Here is a 17236-nt window from a genome sequence, read left to right as displayed (position 1 = left end):
TTCGAATGGCATTTAAAAGGAAAATATAACCAAAAAAATAAAAAGAAAAAAACTATGATAGCACCAAACAAGTTTTTGTTTTTAAAGTAGCACTCAAGGCTTAAAGTCAAAAAATAAGTTTCATTAAAGAGGTAAATATATACTTATACTTTTTGAGTTAATTAATCTAAACCTTAAAGGATAGAGTTTTGGAATTAGGGTTTAAAATTTTATAAAATAAAAAATAAAAATTTTAAAAACAGTTTTAAAAAGTATTTTTAAATTATAAAAAGAAAATTTGAAAAAAAATAAAAAAATTATAAAAAATTTCGAATCTGAAAACATATAATCTGAAACAATAAATTTTTTTTTTTCATTTTATTTATTTATTTGTTTTTATTTATTTTTGTTTATTTATTTAATTTTAAACCAATGATATTAAGGATAGATTACTCTTTAATGAATATTATTTTTGTGACTTTCTTCTTCTAGTGCTATTTTTGAGACATAAATTTTAAAATGTGCGATTATTGACAATTGACCAAAAATAAATATTGATTAATATACAATAAACACAATCTTTATTTTGGAAACGCTCATTTTGAGGATGGAACCGTGACCGCTTCAAACGTATAAATACTCAGTAAACGATATCTCGGCACCGTTTCACACCGAAAAGTTACCACTTTTCTATCTCACTTTCGATCACTCCGGCCATTATAATCTGCCGGCGACTCAAATCTAATCCTCGGTGAGTTCTTCAAATCTTTCTTTTATTATTATGATTGATTAGAGAAACTCAACACCTAGGGTTCGATCAAGATCTCTCTTTTTATTTTATTATTATGATATTTGTTGATGCTATTAGGGTTTTCGTCTCGTGATGCCTGGGATGGATCGGATCAGCGAGTTGCCAGAATCTTTACTTAGTCAAATACTCTCATACATACCGACAAAAGAATCGGTGCAGACAAGTGTTTTGTCTAAGAGATGGGAGAATGTGTATCTAAGTGTACCCGGTCTTGACTTAAACTGCTCTGTTATTCCTAATTATAATGCTGATGAAGTGATCTTAAGCTTCTTAAGCTTCATTGACAAGCTTCTCGAGTTTAGCCCTGAGTCAAGTCTCTTTAAAGTCACGGTTAAGTGCAGGGGCATGTTGATAGACGGGTTCAGCGACCGGATCGGTACGGTGATTGACCGAGGGACACAGCAACTTGATGTTGTGAGCAGTACAGATTATTACGAGGACTCTTTTGGTCATGCCTTACCGGGTGTAGACTTCATGCCTATGAATCTCTACACGAGCAAGACATTGGTTTACTTGAAGCTCACGTCGTCTGGTCTTGGTGATCCTGGTTTTGTTTTCATGCCTTGTCTTAGGTTCTTGCATCTTGAAGAAATTAAATGGCGTGTGCATCTGGAGAAAGTCCTCTCAGGGTGTCCTGTTCTTGAGGAGCTGACTTTGGTGAGGGATTTGGATGATGATGATTATGCACGTACGGATGAAGAATTTAGGGTTATGCGTGTGAGGTCTCAGAGCTTGAAGAGGTTTAGTGTGCTGCCGCTTAGGGAGGCAAGGGATTACCATTCCAGAGTGGAATGCACACTTGAGATTGATGCTCCTGGTCTTGAGCATATGAGTCTCGGAGATGATCAGTTTGATAGGATTGTGGTAAAGAAGCTGCCTTCTTTGTTGGTGGTTGAGCTTGATATCAAGTTCTTTGTCAAGGTTGGCGTGCTTTTTAATACTTGGGACGTATCAAAGAGCAACGAGATCCGCGAGTTTCTCAATGGGATATCGAGTGTGAGAGATATGATCATCTCTGGGATGACAGTGCATGCCTTTGAACATTATTCAAAAGCAGGAATCATCCCCAAGTTCAACAACTTGTCCCGTTTACAAGCAGTGTTCCATGGCAAGTTATTGCAGTTTCTGCCAGCCTTTCTTGAGTGTTGCCCCAATCTGAAACACCTAATCTTGGTAAAAACATTACTGTTGTCCTTATGTTTTTTTTATGGATGTGTGTTTTTGAAAACCCAGCTTTTTTTTTGTGTGTTGTTTACAGAAGGTTCTTCATCCAGAGGAGATGGATGAGGGATTGGAACTCGCAGATGTGCCACGGTGTGTCTCATCGACTCTTGAGTGTGTTGAGATACAAGAGAAACTTGAGTTGGAGGAAGGGAAGATGAAAGCAACAAGTTACTTTCTTGGAAACTCAGCAATGCTGAAGAAACTCATTCTCAGCCCTACAGCTTATGATCCTCGAAATGTTGCGGAATCAGAAATATGTGAGATGGTTAATAAACTCACAAAACGTTCCACAGGATGTGAAATTGTCATTCGAGCCATGGAGGAGGTCGTTGTCATTTGATGGGTCTTCTTAGTTCTGGTTGGATTCCATTGACCATTGTCAGTATGACTGCGAATCTTTTTTCTTTTCTTCCAAAAGTCCCAATCTCAGTTTCTTGGATGTTTTGATAATGATGATCTTGCATTCTCTTAAGTTTGGTTTTATATGTTTTATACTTTTAAATATCATTTTTTTTTAGTTTATTCAGCTCGATTTTAATTCTTTTCATCTGAATCATTTTTCGATAAGAAAATACTTTGTATGAACTATAAAACATAAATTCTTGAAAATGGTATAAGTACTACAAGTTAAACATGCTATTGTAGAGAAAAAACAGAAGTACATTAGAAGTTGAAAGTGAAAGAAAGAAGAAGACGAGAGAAAAATGTGTTTTCTACAATGAGAGTGTTGCTTTTACTCTTATATTTTTGTATCTATTCTACTAACATGAGATTTGGGAGAATGTTGTAATAGACTTCTCTTTAATTTTAAGTTTGGTTCTGTCATTCCTGAACGTGGTTAATTCACGATTCAGGTATCGCTGCTGCTATCGGAACATGTCAGCTGAAAAGAATGCTTCTGTTAACAGCTTCATCATAGGAAATTGATTGTAAAACAGTCATGATTAGTCTTTTAATAATATATTTATAATCTTTTGGGATACATATATCTTACTTGGGCAGTTTGATACAAATTGCTTTAAGTCGGGAACATAAGACTCATATATGCTCTACTCATGTTTATTTGTGTCTCTATTTAGGACACTTACACTTTCCGTCTTTCTGATCGCAATAACCATTACCTCTGTTACAACTAGGCATAGTATAGCATTCAAGGTCAGTGTCACATTGCCCTAGATGATTCAGATCGACTCCATTTGTGTGTTTCTTCGTCTCCGCTGCTTGTAATTTAGGACACTTACAAGCTCCGTTGTTGCAATATCCTCGACCTGTGTCACAACCCATGCCAGAGCACTCAGGGTTTGAGGTGCATGTTTTAGGACACTTGCAAACTCCATCGACGTTGCTGTGATCGCAATAACCGTCACCTCTGTCACAATGCATGGTATAGCACTCAAGATCAGTGTCACATTGCCCTAGATGATTCACAACCGCTCCATTTGTATCCACAACTTGTAATTTAGGACACTTGCAAACTCCATTGTCGCAATATCCTGGACCTGTTAGACAACTACGCATGGTGTAACACTCAAGGTCTGAGTCACATTGCGCTTGATGGTTCACCTCGGCTCCATTTGCAAGATCTTGTCATGCATATGAATAATGTTTTAGTCCATATATGGTTTGTCAACAAACGAAATTATTTATAAAGATCAGTTTATACCACTAGTTTTCACGTTTTGGGTCAAATTTCGTTTGAAAAGGAAAGTGGAACAATAAATTAGTAAAAGTCTACCAGCTTTTCTTACATACGAAAACTATAATTCCCACATGACATAAACCTTAAACGCCCCTAGAACATAGATTTTGATAGCATAAATTAATAATAAATTATGTGTATTCTAATTATATGTTCGTGTATAAACATATATACGAATGCATGTATCATATTGTGAAATGAACGATAAGTAGTATCCTTACGGAAGGCAACATCAAGAAGAAAAGACAATAGCATAAAGTTAAGGAACACTTTCTTCATTTTTTGGGTATAGAAGTTTTTGTGTTTCTCAATTGTAAAGCTAACTTACTCTTCATAGTTAGCTTTTATGATGTATTTTAGATAATGAAATTATTTTAATATTATTCTTGTTTTGTAATTCAATGTTATTAGTGTAATTTGTTATATTATAATTCTTTTACGAAATTTATCTTAAAGTAAAGAATATCTCAATAGTATTAAATTATAATCTAAATGTAATTAATTTATGAGTTAAACATATTTCTTTATATAATCAATAAAATAATAATAAATTCAAATGATCAAACTATTAATAATTTTAGAAAATATTAATAATGCAATAAATTGTATATAATCAAAAGAAAAGGAATACAAAATGTTATGGTATTTGATAAGTATACATATAAGGGAGAAATCAATAGTTACAATTTAAAAATTTTATGATTTTCTATTACTTGAGATTTTCTATTAATTGAAAGTTAATATACTATTATTTATTAATATTAAATAATATCAATTTAAATTAATTTTACTATACAATTTAATTCATGCATAATAGATCTTGTTAGATAGATAATTTATTTTATGGTTTTAGAAAAATAAAAAATAATATTACTAACATATAATTACTTAATGAAAATTTTAAGTTCTGGTTTATTTGATTTAATGAAAATTAATTCATGCATATATACGACTGCATGTATCATATTATAAAATGAAAGATAAGTAGTATACTTACGGAAGGCAGCACCAAGAAGAATAGACAATAGAACAATGTTAAGGAAAACTTTCTTCATTTCTGGGTAGAGTTTTTATGTTTCTCAGTTGTGAAGCTAATCTATTCTTCCTAGCTTTTTATAATGTATTTTGAAGTAGTGATTTTTGGTAAAGTTATTAATATATAGGTTGAACGTTTTGGTCTACAATCATTAAGGTAGCAAAAAACGATGTACAATAACTAAATGTGGTCAATGGACACAAAACTTTCCAACTAAACTGAGTCAATACTTTCACTCATTGACTGATTTAATCATTAATTAGTTAGTCTAATTGTTGTCAAACTCCAATAGAACAATAACTGTACACTGATCCTTTGTTATCTTTTTTTTTTTAACGTCTGAATAGATTTTATTGGTATACCGAAGTGAAAATAGAGTTATAGAATCGTATACAAAGCAACAAAATACAATGATATACTGATCCTTTGTTATCATTTTTTATTTTTCATTTCTAATTAACAACAAAAAAACTGAATTTTGGAAAGATTGTTTAGATATCGAATCTCCTAAATACAAAAAAAAAACACAAAATTGATAGTGGAGAATATGCAATTTTCATTACAATCGATTTTCATGATTCTTCCAATGGCATTTAACAGGAAATATAACCAATAAAATAAATATTTATAGATATACAATAAATACACTTTACTTTTGAAACGCTCTTTTGAAGATGGAACCGTAACTGCTTCAAACGTACAAGTACTAAACGATATCGGTACAGTTTCAGACAAAAAGGTTACCACTTTTTTCTCTCACTGTAGATCACTCCCGCCGGTGACGCAAATCCAATCGACGGTGAGTTCTTCAGAAACTTTAGATCACTTTCGTTTCATTTGTAGTCTTAAGTTTTGTGATTGATTAGAGAAACTCAACGCCTAGGATTCGATCAAGATCTCTCTCTTTTTTTTTAATTATACTGTTAGGGTCTTCTTTCGTGATGTCTGGGCGAGATTGGATCAGCGAGTTGCCGGAATCTCTGTTAACTCAAATACTCTCATACCTTCCGACAAATCAATCGGTGCAGACAAGTGTTTTGTCGACAAGATGGAAGAATCTGTATCTAAGTGTTCCTGGTCTTGACTTGAACTGCTCTTTAATTCGTTATGATGCTGACGAAGTGTTCTTAACCTTCATTGACAAGCTTCTCGAGTTTAGCCCTGAGTCAAGTCTGTTTACAGTCAAGGTTAAGTGCAGAGACACAATGATAGATGGGTTCAAGGACCGGATCGGTACACTGATTAACCGTGGGACACATCATCTCGATGTTGAGAGCAGTATCTATTATTTCGAGGACGACAATTCTCTCTATCCTATTGTTGACATGATGCCTATGAATCTACTCACGAGCAAGACATTGGTTTACTTAAAGCTCTCCTCTTCTGGTCTTATGGATCCTGGTTTTGTTTCCATGCCTTGTCTTAAATTCATGCATCTTGAAGAGGTTAAATGGCGTGTGCATCTGGAGAAGCTTCTCTCAGGGTGTCCTGTTCTTGAGGAGCTGACATTGTCGAGGGATATGGATGATGATTACGCACGTACCGATGAAGAATTTAGGGTTATGCGTGTGAGGTCTCGGAGCTTGAAGAGGTTTAGTGTGCTGCCGCTTAGGCAGGTAAGGGATTACCATTTCAGAGTGGAATGCACACTTGAGATTGATGCTCCTGGTCTTGAGCATATGAGTCTCGGAGAAGATCAGTTTGATAGGATTGTGGTAAAGAAGCTGCCTTCTTTGTTGGTGGTTGAGCTTGATATCAAGTTCTTTGTCAAGGTTGGCGTGCTTTTTAATACTTGGAACGTATCAAAGAGCAACGAGATCCGCGAGTTTCTCAATGGGATATCGAGTGTAAGAGATATGATCATCTCTGGGATGACAGTGCATGCCTTTGAACATTACTCAAAAGCAGGAATCATCCCCAAGTTCAACAACTTGTCCCGTTTACAAGCAGTGTTCCATAGCAATTTATTGCAGTTTCTGCCAGCCTTTCTTGAGTGTTTCCCCAATCTGAAACACCTACTCTTGGTAAAAAACATTACTGTCCTTATGTTTTTATGGATATGTGTTTTATTGAAAACTCAGCCTTTGTGTGTGTGTGTGTGTGTGTGTGTGTTTGCAGAAGGTTCTTCATTCAGAGGAGATGGAGGAGGGGGAGGGATTGGAACTCACAGATGTGCCACGGTGTGTGTCATCGAGTCTTGAGTGTGTTGAGATTCAAGAACAACTTGAATTGGAGGAAGGGAAGATGAAAGCAACTAGTTACTTTCTTGCAAACTCGGCGGTGCTGAAGAAACTCATCCTGAGCCCAACAGCTTATGATCCTCGAAATGTTGCGGAATCAGAAATATGGGAGAAGGTTAATAAACTGACAAAACGGTCTACAAGATGTGAAGTTATCATTCGAGCCATAGAGGTAGTTGTCATTGATGAATCTTCTTCTTAGTTCTGGTTGGATTCCTTGACCATTGTCAGTATGACTGCGAATCTTTTTGTTCTGTTCCAAAAGTCCCAATCTCAGTTTCTTGGATGTTTAGATAATGATTTGCACTCTCTTAAGTTTGGTTTTATATGTTTTATACTTTTAAATATCAATTTTTTTTTAGTTTATTCAGCTCGATTTTAATTCTTTTCATCTGAATCATTTTTCGATAAGAAAATACTTTATATGAACTATATAAAATATAAATTCCTTAAAATTGTATCAAATACTACAAGTTAAACATGCTATTGTAGAGAAAAAACTGAAGAACATTAGAAGTTGAAAGTGAAAGAAAGAAGGAGACGAGAGAAAAATGTGTTTTCTACAATGAGAGAGTGTTGCTTTTACTCTTCTATTTTTGTATTTATTTTACTAACATGAGATTTGGCAGAGTGTTGTAATAGACTTCTTTTTTTTGTTGTAAATAATAGACTTCTCGTTAATTTTGAGCTTGGTTCTGTCATTCCTGAACGTGGTTAAGTCACGATTCAGGTATGCTTGCTGCAACCGGAACATGTCAGCTGAAAAGAATGCTTCATCATAGGAGTCCAGCTACCAGACATGAATCGAACATTTGGAGTTTTAAAAGTTTTTGTGATCTGATAAAAGTCGGAATAATTAATTATACAATTCGATTTGATCCACTTTTACCTGAATGTTCCGTGTATGAATATCCATAAAAATATATGTTAACTAGATATCTAATTCGATTTGTGCATGAAAATAATAAAATATTAAAAAAATTATTACAAATTTTTTTGGTGTAAACCAACTATTACAAAATAAAAATTTATTTACTTTTAACACTCTAATAACTAAAATAATTGATTTAATAAATAAAAATATTGTAAAGTACATAAAATATAATAATTATATAATATAAATATAATTCTTTGAATATGTGTATATATGCATATACCGGATCAGATCGAATATTCGTTCTTAAAAACATTAGTATTTATGATTTATTAAATGCAATTTGTAAACAGATCCCTTGTTATTATATTTTCCTTTTTCATTTGCTTTTTAATTAGCCACAAAAATTTAAAATGAAAATATAACCAATAAAATAAATTTTGTTTTTTGTCAAAAAAATAAAAGAAATATTTATAATATATCGACAATAAAGACAGCCTTCACTTTTGAAACGCTCTCATGGAACCGGAACAATCAGTTCCGTATAAATTCTGAACAATCAGTTCGACAGTTCCGTCTTCAGACAAAGAACTTTTCTCTCTTGCTTTCGATCACTCCCGCCGATACAATCCGCCGGCCACTCAAACCCAATCCACGGTGAGCTCCTCAGAAACTCCCCATCGAGTCTTTCGTTTCATTTGTTTTGTGATTGATTAGAGAAACTCTTCAACGCCTAGGATTCGATCAAGATCTTTTTTTTCATATGTTGTTTTTTGATGCTCTTAAGGTGATGTCTGGGATCGATAGGATCAGCGAATTGCCGGAATCATTGCTTACTCAAATACTCTCTTTCCTTCCGACAAAACAATCGGTGCAGACAAGTGTTTTGTCAAAAAGATGGAAGAATCTGTATCTAAACGTTCCCGGTCTTGACTTAAACTTATCTCTCATTCCTTATGATGCTGATGAACTTCTCTTAAGCTTCTTAACCTTCATTGACAAGCTTCTCGAGTTTAGCCCTGAGCCTGTTCTTTTTAAAGTCAAGGTTAAGTGCAGAGTCACGATGATAGACGGGTTCAGGGATCGGATCGGTACAATGATTAACCGGGGGACGCAGCATCTCGATGTTGAGAGTAGTACCTATGATATAGAGGACGACTCTTTTCACCATCCTTGTGTTGACTCCATGCCTATGAATCTCTACACGAGCAAGACATTGGTTTACTTGAAGCTCACGTCTTCTGGTCTTAGGGATCCTGGTGTTGTTTTCATGCCTTGTCTTAAATTCATGCATCTCGAAGAAGTTAAATGGCGTGTGCATCTGGAGACGCTTCTCTCAGGGTGTCCTGTTCTTGAGGAGCTGACCTTGTTGAGGGATCTGGATGATGATTATGCAGTTGCCTATGATGAATTTACGGTTATGCGTGTGAGGTCTCAGAGCTTGAAGAGGTTCCGTGTGCTGCCGCTTAGGCAGGTTAGGGATTGCAGGTCGAGAGTGAATTGCACGCTTGAGATTGATGTTCCGGGGCTAAAGATTATGAGTCTCGGAGAGGATCAATTTGATAGCATTGTGGTAAAGAACCTGACTTCTTTGTTGGTGGTTGAGCTTGATATCAAGTTTTTTGTCAAGTTTGGAGTAATCTTTAATCCATGGAACTTAGCAAAGAGCAATGAGATTCGTGATTTTCTCAATGGGATATCGAGTGCTAGGCATATGATCATCTCTGCCAAAACAGTTAAGGTGCATATCAGTGGCGGAGCCAGGATCAATTTACACTGGGGTCAAAATAATTTTATGGGGTCAAAATTTATTATTAAATGGGGTCAAAATAATTTTTCTTTAACAAAAACAAAAAAAAATTAAAAAATAGTGGGGTCAGCTGACCCCACTCCCCATACACTCCCTCCGCCCCTGGTGCATATATAATATATTCATACAACAATTCATGGACTTATTCAAGACCTTTCACTTGTATTAAATATATTCGTGTTGCAGGCCCTTGAGTATTACTCACAAGCAGAAATGATTCCCAAGTTCAACAACTTGTCCCGTTTAGAAGCAGTGTTCCATAGCAATTTATTGCAGTTTTTGCCAGCCTTTCTTGAGTGTTTCCCCAATCTGAAACACCTAGTCTTGGTAAAAACATTTTTTTCTTTATGTTTTATGGATATGTGTATTATTGAAAACTTAGCCTTTTGTGTGTGCGTTTGCAGAAGGTTGTTCACTCAGAGGAGATGGAGGAGGGATTGGAACTCACAGATGTGCCACGGTGTGTCTCATCGACTCTTGAGTGTGTTGAGATTCAAGAAAAATTACAATGGGAAGAAGGGAAGATGAAAACAACAAGTTACTTTCTTGGAAACTCAGCAGTGCTGAAGAAACTCATTCTGAGCCCCACAGCTTATGATCCTCGAGATGTTCTGGAATCAGAAATATGGGAGATGGTTAATAAACTCACAAAACGTTCTGCAGGATGTGAAATTATCATTGGAGCCATGAAGGAGGAGGTCGTTATCATTTGATTTGATGAGTCTTCTTCTTAGTTTTGGTTGGATTCCTTTTGACCATTGGTGCTGATACAAGTTCTTCATGACTTGCGAATCTTGTTTTCCTTTTTTTCCCTTTTGAAAGTCCCAATCCCAGTTTCTTTGGATATATCTCTTATATAAATGATGATTTTACATTCTCTTAAGTTTTTTTTTTGTCAAAGATTTCCTTTCATAAACTCAGAACTGAATAATCAAAGAACATAATTTGGATACAACACTCATTGTGAAAGCAACAGCAAAACAAGTGGCTGCGCATTGATTAAAAGTACAAGATAATGGAGTGAAAAGAGTGACAAGGTTTCTGAAAAGAAGACCTGTGATCTTAATCATGTCCAGCCATGAACGTATGGCAGAGGAAAGGACAATAGAGTCCAAAATTAACTGAAGACTTGAGAGTCTACGAGTCTTTGCTGATTGAAGAGCTTCAATCATTTTTCCAGCTTCGTTGGCAAGGGACGAACCTGCGCTCAAACTGATAGAGGAGCCTTGGGAGTCACGGGCTTCCCCCTTTCCATAGATAGACCACCCAAAACCTCCAATTTTAAAAGCTTTAAACCACATTACATTCACCAAATCAGTCGAAAGGATTTTAACATGAACAGCTGGGGACCTTACGGCTACAAACACAGAGACAACAAAGCCATGCTTTATGAAAACTGAAAGTTGTGAAGAAGACCACCACTGCCAACTGAGTAAACTTGAAATAATTGAAACCAAAACCACAAAGGCAAATGTCCAAATAACCTCATACTTGGGTAAGAAACTGGTACACCACAGTGTAATATCCTCATACTGAGGTAAATAGAGTTTCATGAAGAAACCCACAGAGCCTGCAACATCCTCAAACTGAGGTAAAAAGAGCATTAAAGAGAGCACAACATCCTCATTCCAGAGTAAAAAGAGACTCCTATTGAGATAATTAAAACTGATACTCAACGGGGGGATGGGAGCTGAGGTCAGGCTGAGAGGAAGGACTCCGATATTACCGTATCGATACCCATAGCTCTCACTGAAACCCAAGCTAAACCGCAAGCCCGTAGACAAATCCGACACAGGAATCACCTTCACCTTAACGGTGACTCTGAAAATAATGGAGCTTGATGACAGAGCGGACGAGTCAACAAACTTAAAGAACTTGATAGAGCGTGAGTCAGCATTGGGTGATGGGCGCTGAGCATCAGGTGGTGGAGGTTTAATCCCATCGGAACAGTCAAGTTCCCGTGCGAGATGGATAGCCTGAGGCGACAGTAGACAAATACCGAACGGTGATGAGTAGCGACGGCGGCAGATAGCAGTGGTTGAGAAGGTTCTTCGGAATTTGTCCGAGAAAGTGTCAGGTCCGGTTAAAAGGTGTCGACAGCCTGAGGCGACAGTAGACAAACGGGCTCCAGGAGACACGACAACTGACTCAGCTGCGCCAAAAACGAGTCTTGGAGGAGGAACTGTAGCCACAAGGGAGGAAGGACGTCGGAGCAAAGAGAACGAATCTGGTGGGTCAGGAGGGTCTGGAGGATCTGGAGATGAAGCTACATCAAAGGGATCTGCAAGAGCAGTGAACGGCGGCGGATCTGGATCCGGTCTCGACGAAGGTGCTAACCGAGCAAGCACCACCATCTTCAAAGAAGAAAGGAAGAGGAGGAAGAAAGAAGATGTTCTCGTCGGTGGACGTGAGGTCCACCAACGGTACATTCTCTTAAGTTTGAATTGGGTTTTAATGATTTAGAATTTAGAATTTTTGATAGTTTAAATGGAAAAGTGGCTACGGTATTGAATTTAGTCTTTAGATTGTTTTCATTTAGTATACCCAAGTCACAAACAAAATACTTTAGTGTTAAGTAAAATCATGTGTGACCATTATGTCCAGGGAATGTCTTGGTATAACAAGAATTGCAATAAATGTAAAAACTATAAAGATGATTTGAAAGTTAACAGACATGATTAGTCTTCTAATAATATATTTATTTATTTTTGGGATACATACTTTATTTGCCCATGTTTAAGTCTGGGTACATAAGACTCATATGTTCTAGTCATGTTTATTTGTTTCTCTACTTAGGACACTTACACTTTCCGTCTTTCTGATCGCAATATCCTGGACCTCTCTGACAACTACGCATGGTGTAACACTCAAGGTCTGAGTCACATTGTCCTTGATGATTCACGTCCGCCCCATTTGTATCCACAACTTGTAATTTAGGACACTTACACTTTCCGTCTTTCTGATCGCAATATCCTGGACCTCTCTGACAACTACGCATGGTGTAACATTCAAGATCTGAGTCACATTGCCCTTGATGATTCACGTCGGCTCCATTTGCAAGATCTTGTCATGCATACGAATAATGTGTTAGTCCAAACATGGTTGTTTTGTCAACAAAACGAAATGATTTATAAAGTTTAGTTTATACCACTAGTTTGCACGTTTTGGGTCAAATCTCGTTTGAGAAGGAAAGTGGATCTCAAAAAATTAGTAAAAGTAAGTATTAATTATAAAAGTCTCTATTTTTACTACGAACTTTTCTTTCATACGAAAACTATAATTTCCACATGACATAAACCTTAAACGCCTCTAGAACATAGATTCTGATAGCATAAATTAATAATTATTTATGTAAATTCTAATTATATATTCGTGTATTAACATACATACGATTGCATGTATCATATTGTGAAATGAACGATAAGGAGTATACTTACTGAAGGCAACACCAAGAAGAAAAGACAATATAACAAAGTTAAGGAACATTTTCTTCATTTTTTGGGTAGAAGTTTTTGTGTTTCTCAATTGTGAAGCTAATTTTTTCTTCATAGCTAGCTTTTATAATGTAGTTTAGATGATGAAAATATTCACTAAATATCTTACCAATATTATAATAGTATTATATATTGTAATATTAATTTTCTTTTTGTAATTCAATGTTATTAGTGTAATTTGATATATTAGAATATCTCAATGGTATTAAATTATATTCTAAATGTCATTAATTTACGGGTTAAACATATTTATTCATAAATGATCAAACTATTAATAATTATAATAAAATATTAATAATGCAATAAATTTTATATAATCAAAAGAATATAAATATAATATGTTATGGTATTTGATAAGTATACATATATGGGAGAAAAAAATAGGTAAAGATAATTTTATTAAAAATTCAAAATCTTAAGATTTTTCTATTACTTGATACTTTCTATTAGTTGAAAGTTAATATACTATTATTTATTAATCTTAAATAGTATCAATTTAAATTGATATTACTATACAATTTTAATTCATCCATAATGGATCTTGTTGGATATATAATTTATTTTATGATTTTTAAAGAATCAAAAATTATAGTAATGACATATTATTATTTAATGAAAATCTTAAGTTTTAGTTTATTTTATTTAATGAAAATTATTCAAAATAAAACATTTGTCATCTTGCAAAAGGTTCACGTCAATAATATCTACTTTTACTTCTAACATTTTTTTTGTACGGAAACTATAATTCTCACATAAACCTTAATACGCCTCTAAAACTTCTTTTAAAAAAATGTAATAATTGGAAATAAAATAATCATCAATGTAATAGAATAGCAAAACTTGAAATTCCATGAAGAGAGGAAATCAAGCATTAATATCTGAATAGTATAATGTCAGGAGTAATCATTTATGTATATTATAATTCTATATTCATGTATAAACATATATACGATTGCATGTATCATATTGTGAAATGAACGATAAATAGTATACTTACGGAAGGCAACACCAAGAAGAAAAGACAATAGAACAATGTTAAGGAACACTTTCTTCATTTTTGGGTAGAAATTTTTGTGTTTATCACTTGTGAAGCTAATCAATTCTTCTTAGCTTTTTATAATGTATTTGAAGTAGTGATTTTTGGTAAGGTTATTAATATATAGGTTGAACGTTTTGGTCTACAATCGTTAAGGTCAAAAACGGATGTACAATAACTAAATGCGGTCAATGGACACAAAACTTTCCAACTAAACTGAGTCAATACTTTTATTCAATGACTGCATTTAATAATTAATTAGTTAGTCTAATTGTTGTCAAATTTCTTAATAACCGAGTGTTCCACCAATAAAAAACATGTTATTGACGGTGGAAACCATGGAAAGTCCATCGAAATCAAAACTTTAGAAATATTCTTGGAAGACAGTTTGGCATATGCCTTTGCTCAAAAGGATGAAACTATAGTTGACATATACTTAGTTTACTTACGGAAGACAGTGACAATAAGAGAAACCAGCAATACAAGCTTGGAAGATACTTGCTTCATTCTCCAAAATAACGCTTCTGTTCTTTGGTAAATTTTATAGAGATAATATTTTGAATGTAGTGGAAACTACTCTATGCCTCATTGGAATTTATAATGCGTTTTAGGATAACATGGATGGGTGGTAATTGTTGTAACGTCTAGTTTTTAGCTAAGTTGACGAATCGTCACACTTTTCACCACTATTGGTCGAGCTATACGTTTACATAGTAAAAGTTGCAAGACTCGTGTCATCTGTGAGGTCCATGTTGTGTAAAAGTTTTTTTTATTTTTTTTTGCTAAAATGTTGTGTAAACGTTTCTAAAGGAATCCAAAAAATTCGATTAAAATGATATATGTAATAAATACTAATGGATTTGGGTAATAGATGAATGGATCTAAATTTTTTTTACTTTTTTTATAACCAAAAAGTCCAAAATTGTAGTGCAAACTGTAGTATAAAATATAAGATACATTTTTTTTTTGAAACGCATCATGAACATAGAATCTCTGAACCACTTCAAACGTACATAGATACTAAAAGATCTGTTTTCTGTAATGGATGACCTTTGTAGCTCGTCGACCTCTATCAACGACGTGAATAATCGACCATTGTAATTGGTTTTCTCATGTATAAAGGGATGTAGCTTGTATAGTGCAGCTTCCTTATTATTAAATGCAATATGTAAACCGATCCTCTGTTATTATATTTTCCTTTTCATTTTGCTTTTGCAACTGATAACAAAAACTGACTTTTAGAAAGATTGTTTACATATCAAATCTCCCAATTCCCAAATATAAAAATCAATATTGGCAATTGAAACTATGCAATTTTCCTGAAAATACTCGATTATTACAATTATTGTTTTCCGATGGCATTTACATGAAAACTAGGTGTTTTGCCCGCGATGCGGACTAAAACATTTTCATAAATTTTTGAAAAGTTCTTTGTATACTATACTAGTTATATTGTATTTTCCAAAAAGAATTCTTGCGATCAATTTAGTATCATCTATGCATTGTCTACTCTCGAATATATAAATATATATATTTCTGAACAATTAAATATTAAAATATATTAGTGGTATAATTTAAACTTGGGTCTCTAGTCAAAAAAACAAAACTTGTTTCCAATTTATGTAAAGAATATTATTTTTTTGAATGAGCAAAGATTTAAGGATGGTTATTGTTTTAAAAACATTAACTTGTTATTTCTGAACAATTGAATATTAAAATATTTTAGTGGTATAATTTAAACTTGAGTCTCTAGTCAAAAAACAAAACTTGTTTTCAATTTATGTAAATAATATTATTTTTTTGTGAATGAGCAAAGATTTAAGGATGGTTATTGGCAAATAAATGTTTGAGAACTTACATTTTTTTTTGAGACTCTACTGCTATAATAGTTTAAGGTTTTTTGAAATATTACTAATTAATTGTTATTGATTCAGAGATTTTCAAATTTCATCAAAATTCTTTATTTATTTATGATAATAGTTTTTCATTCTATTTTAACAAAATTTAACGTTATTAAAATATAATTTATTTTTTTATTCATAAGATACAACTTTCAAAATATTTTGGCAATTAAAATAATAGATGTAAGATTTAAAATCCACTATGTAATTTGTTATTTAAATATCACAACAAAAAATTACATAGCGGTAGAGTTTATATTTTTTTAACTTTAAGTTTTGAGATTATTTTTTAGTGTTTAGGGTTGGTAGAGTTTTAGCGTTAGATGGGATTTATGGTTAGATTTAGGCAGGGTTTAGGGTTACCAGGGTTTAGAGTTAGGTAGGGTTTAGGGTTAGAAAGGGTTTAGGATTAGGTAGGATTTTTAGGGTTAAGCAGGGTTTAGGGTTAGGAAGGTTTAGGGTTAGGTAGGGTTTAGGGTTAGGTAGGGTTTAGGGTAGGTAGGGTTTAGGGTTAGGTAGAGTTTAGGGTAAAAATGGGTTTAGGGTAGGTAGGGTTTAGGGTTAGGTAGGGTTTAGGGTTGGTAGGGTTTATGGCTAGATAGAGTTTAGGGTTAGGTAGGGTAAAGTTAGGTAGGGTTTAGGGTAGGTAGGGTTTAGGGTTAGGTAAGGTTTAGGGTTATGTAGGGTTTAGGGTTAGTAGGGTTTAGGGTTAGGTAGAGTTTAGGGTTAGAAAGGGTTTAGGGTTAGAAAGGTTTTAGGGTTAGGTAGGGTTTAGGTTAGGTAGAGTTTAGGTTATGTAGGATTTAAGGTTAGTAGGGTTTAGGGTTATATAGGGTTAGGGTTAGGTAGAGTTTAGAATTAGGTAGGGTTTAGGGTTAGTAGGGTTTAGGGTTAGATTTAGGACTAGAAAGGGTTTAGGGTTAGGTAGGTTTTAGGGTTAGACAGGGTTTAGGGTTAGGTCAGGTTTAGGATTAGAAGGGGTTTAGGGTTAGGTAGGGTTTAAGGTTAGAAGGGGTTTAGGGTAGATAGGGTTTAGGGTTAGGTAGGGTTAGGTAGGGTTTAGAATTAGGTAGGGTTTAGGGTTAGGTAGGGTTTAGGGTTAGAAAGGGTTTAGGGTTAGTAGGGTTTAGGG

The 17236-nt window shown here is 34.2% G+C and overlaps 4 protein-coding genes, 1 long non-coding RNA gene and 1 other non-coding gene across 8 annotated transcripts; 3 read left to right on the top strand and 3 right to left on the bottom strand.

The window, feature by feature from the left end:
• The first annotated feature begins 559 nt into the window (after positions 1–559).
• On the top strand, positions 560–2553 carry LOC106369106 (F-box/FBD/LRR-repeat protein At1g13780-like). Its single transcript, XM_013809210.3, has 3 exons — positions 560–730; positions 848–1963; positions 2049–2553. The coding sequence occupies exons 2-3, from the start codon at positions 863–865 to the stop codon at positions 2352–2354; spliced, it is 1407 nt and encodes a 468-aa protein (XP_013664664.2). The 5' UTR covers positions 560–730; positions 848–862; the 3' UTR covers positions 2355–2553.
• Positions 2554–2958: 405 nt separating this feature from the next.
• LOC106369109 (integrin beta-1) lies at positions 2959–4849 on the bottom strand. 2 transcript variants are annotated; one of them, XM_022691481.2, is made up of 2 exons: positions 4711–4849; positions 2959–3597 (listed from the first exon to the last, which is right to left on the bottom strand). In XM_022691481.2, the coding sequence occupies exons 1-2, from the start codon at positions 4766–4768 to the stop codon at positions 3086–3088; spliced, it is 570 nt and encodes a 189-aa protein (XP_022547202.1). In that variant the 5' UTR covers positions 4769–4849; the 3' UTR covers positions 2959–3085. The 2 variants fall into 2 exon arrangements, with proteins under 2 accessions (XP_022547202.1, XP_022547203.1); XM_022691482.2 differs by lacking the exon at positions 4711–4849 and adding an exon at positions 3935–4279.
• Positions 4850–5393: 544 nt separating this feature from the next.
• LOC106369105 (FBD-associated F-box protein At5g27750) lies at positions 5394–7355 on the top strand. Of its 2 annotated transcripts, XM_013809209.3 has the most exons (3): positions 5394–5548; positions 5677–6773; positions 6868–7355. In XM_013809209.3, exons 2-3 carry the CDS (start codon positions 5691–5693, stop codon positions 7189–7191), a joined length of 1407 nt encoding a protein of 468 aa, XP_013664663.1. In that variant the 5' UTR covers positions 5394–5548; positions 5677–5690; the 3' UTR covers positions 7192–7355. The 2 variants fall into 2 exon arrangements, with proteins under 2 accessions (XP_013664663.1, XP_022547196.1); XM_022691475.2 differs by having other exon boundaries at positions 5429–6773.
• Positions 7356–8206: 851 nt separating this feature from the next.
• LOC125578586 (F-box/FBD/LRR-repeat protein At1g13780-like) lies at positions 8207–10556 on the top strand. The gene is made up of 4 exons (XM_048741757.1): positions 8207–8520; positions 8651–9604; positions 9860–10000; positions 10078–10556. The coding sequence occupies exons 2-4, from the start codon at positions 8654–8656 to the stop codon at positions 10384–10386; spliced, it is 1401 nt and encodes a 466-aa protein (XP_048597714.1). The 5' UTR covers positions 8207–8520; positions 8651–8653; the 3' UTR covers positions 10387–10556.
• A 1795-nt stretch (positions 10557–12351) lies between these two features.
• On the bottom strand, positions 12352–14771 carry LOC125578585. Its single transcript, XR_007316698.1, has 2 exons — positions 14653–14771; positions 12352–12736 (listed from the first exon to the last, which is right to left on the bottom strand). It is a non-coding gene; the product is annotated as an uncharacterized LOC125578585 (long non-coding RNA).
• LOC125578810 lies at positions 13986–14099 on the bottom strand. Its single transcript, XR_007316893.1, has one exon. It is a non-coding gene; the product is annotated as a small nucleolar RNA snoR98 (small nucleolar RNA).
• Positions 14772–17236: the final 2465 nt, after the last annotated feature.

Source organism: Brassica napus, chromosome A9 (genome assembly GCF_020379485.1).
Source record: "Brassica napus cultivar Da-Ae chromosome A9, Da-Ae, whole genome shotgun sequence".
Lineage (NCBI taxonomy): Eukaryota > Viridiplantae > Streptophyta > Magnoliopsida > Brassicales > Brassicaceae > Brassica > Brassica napus.
Note: the sequence above shows the minus strand (reverse complement) of the source record. Positions and strands in the feature narration are given on the sequence as shown.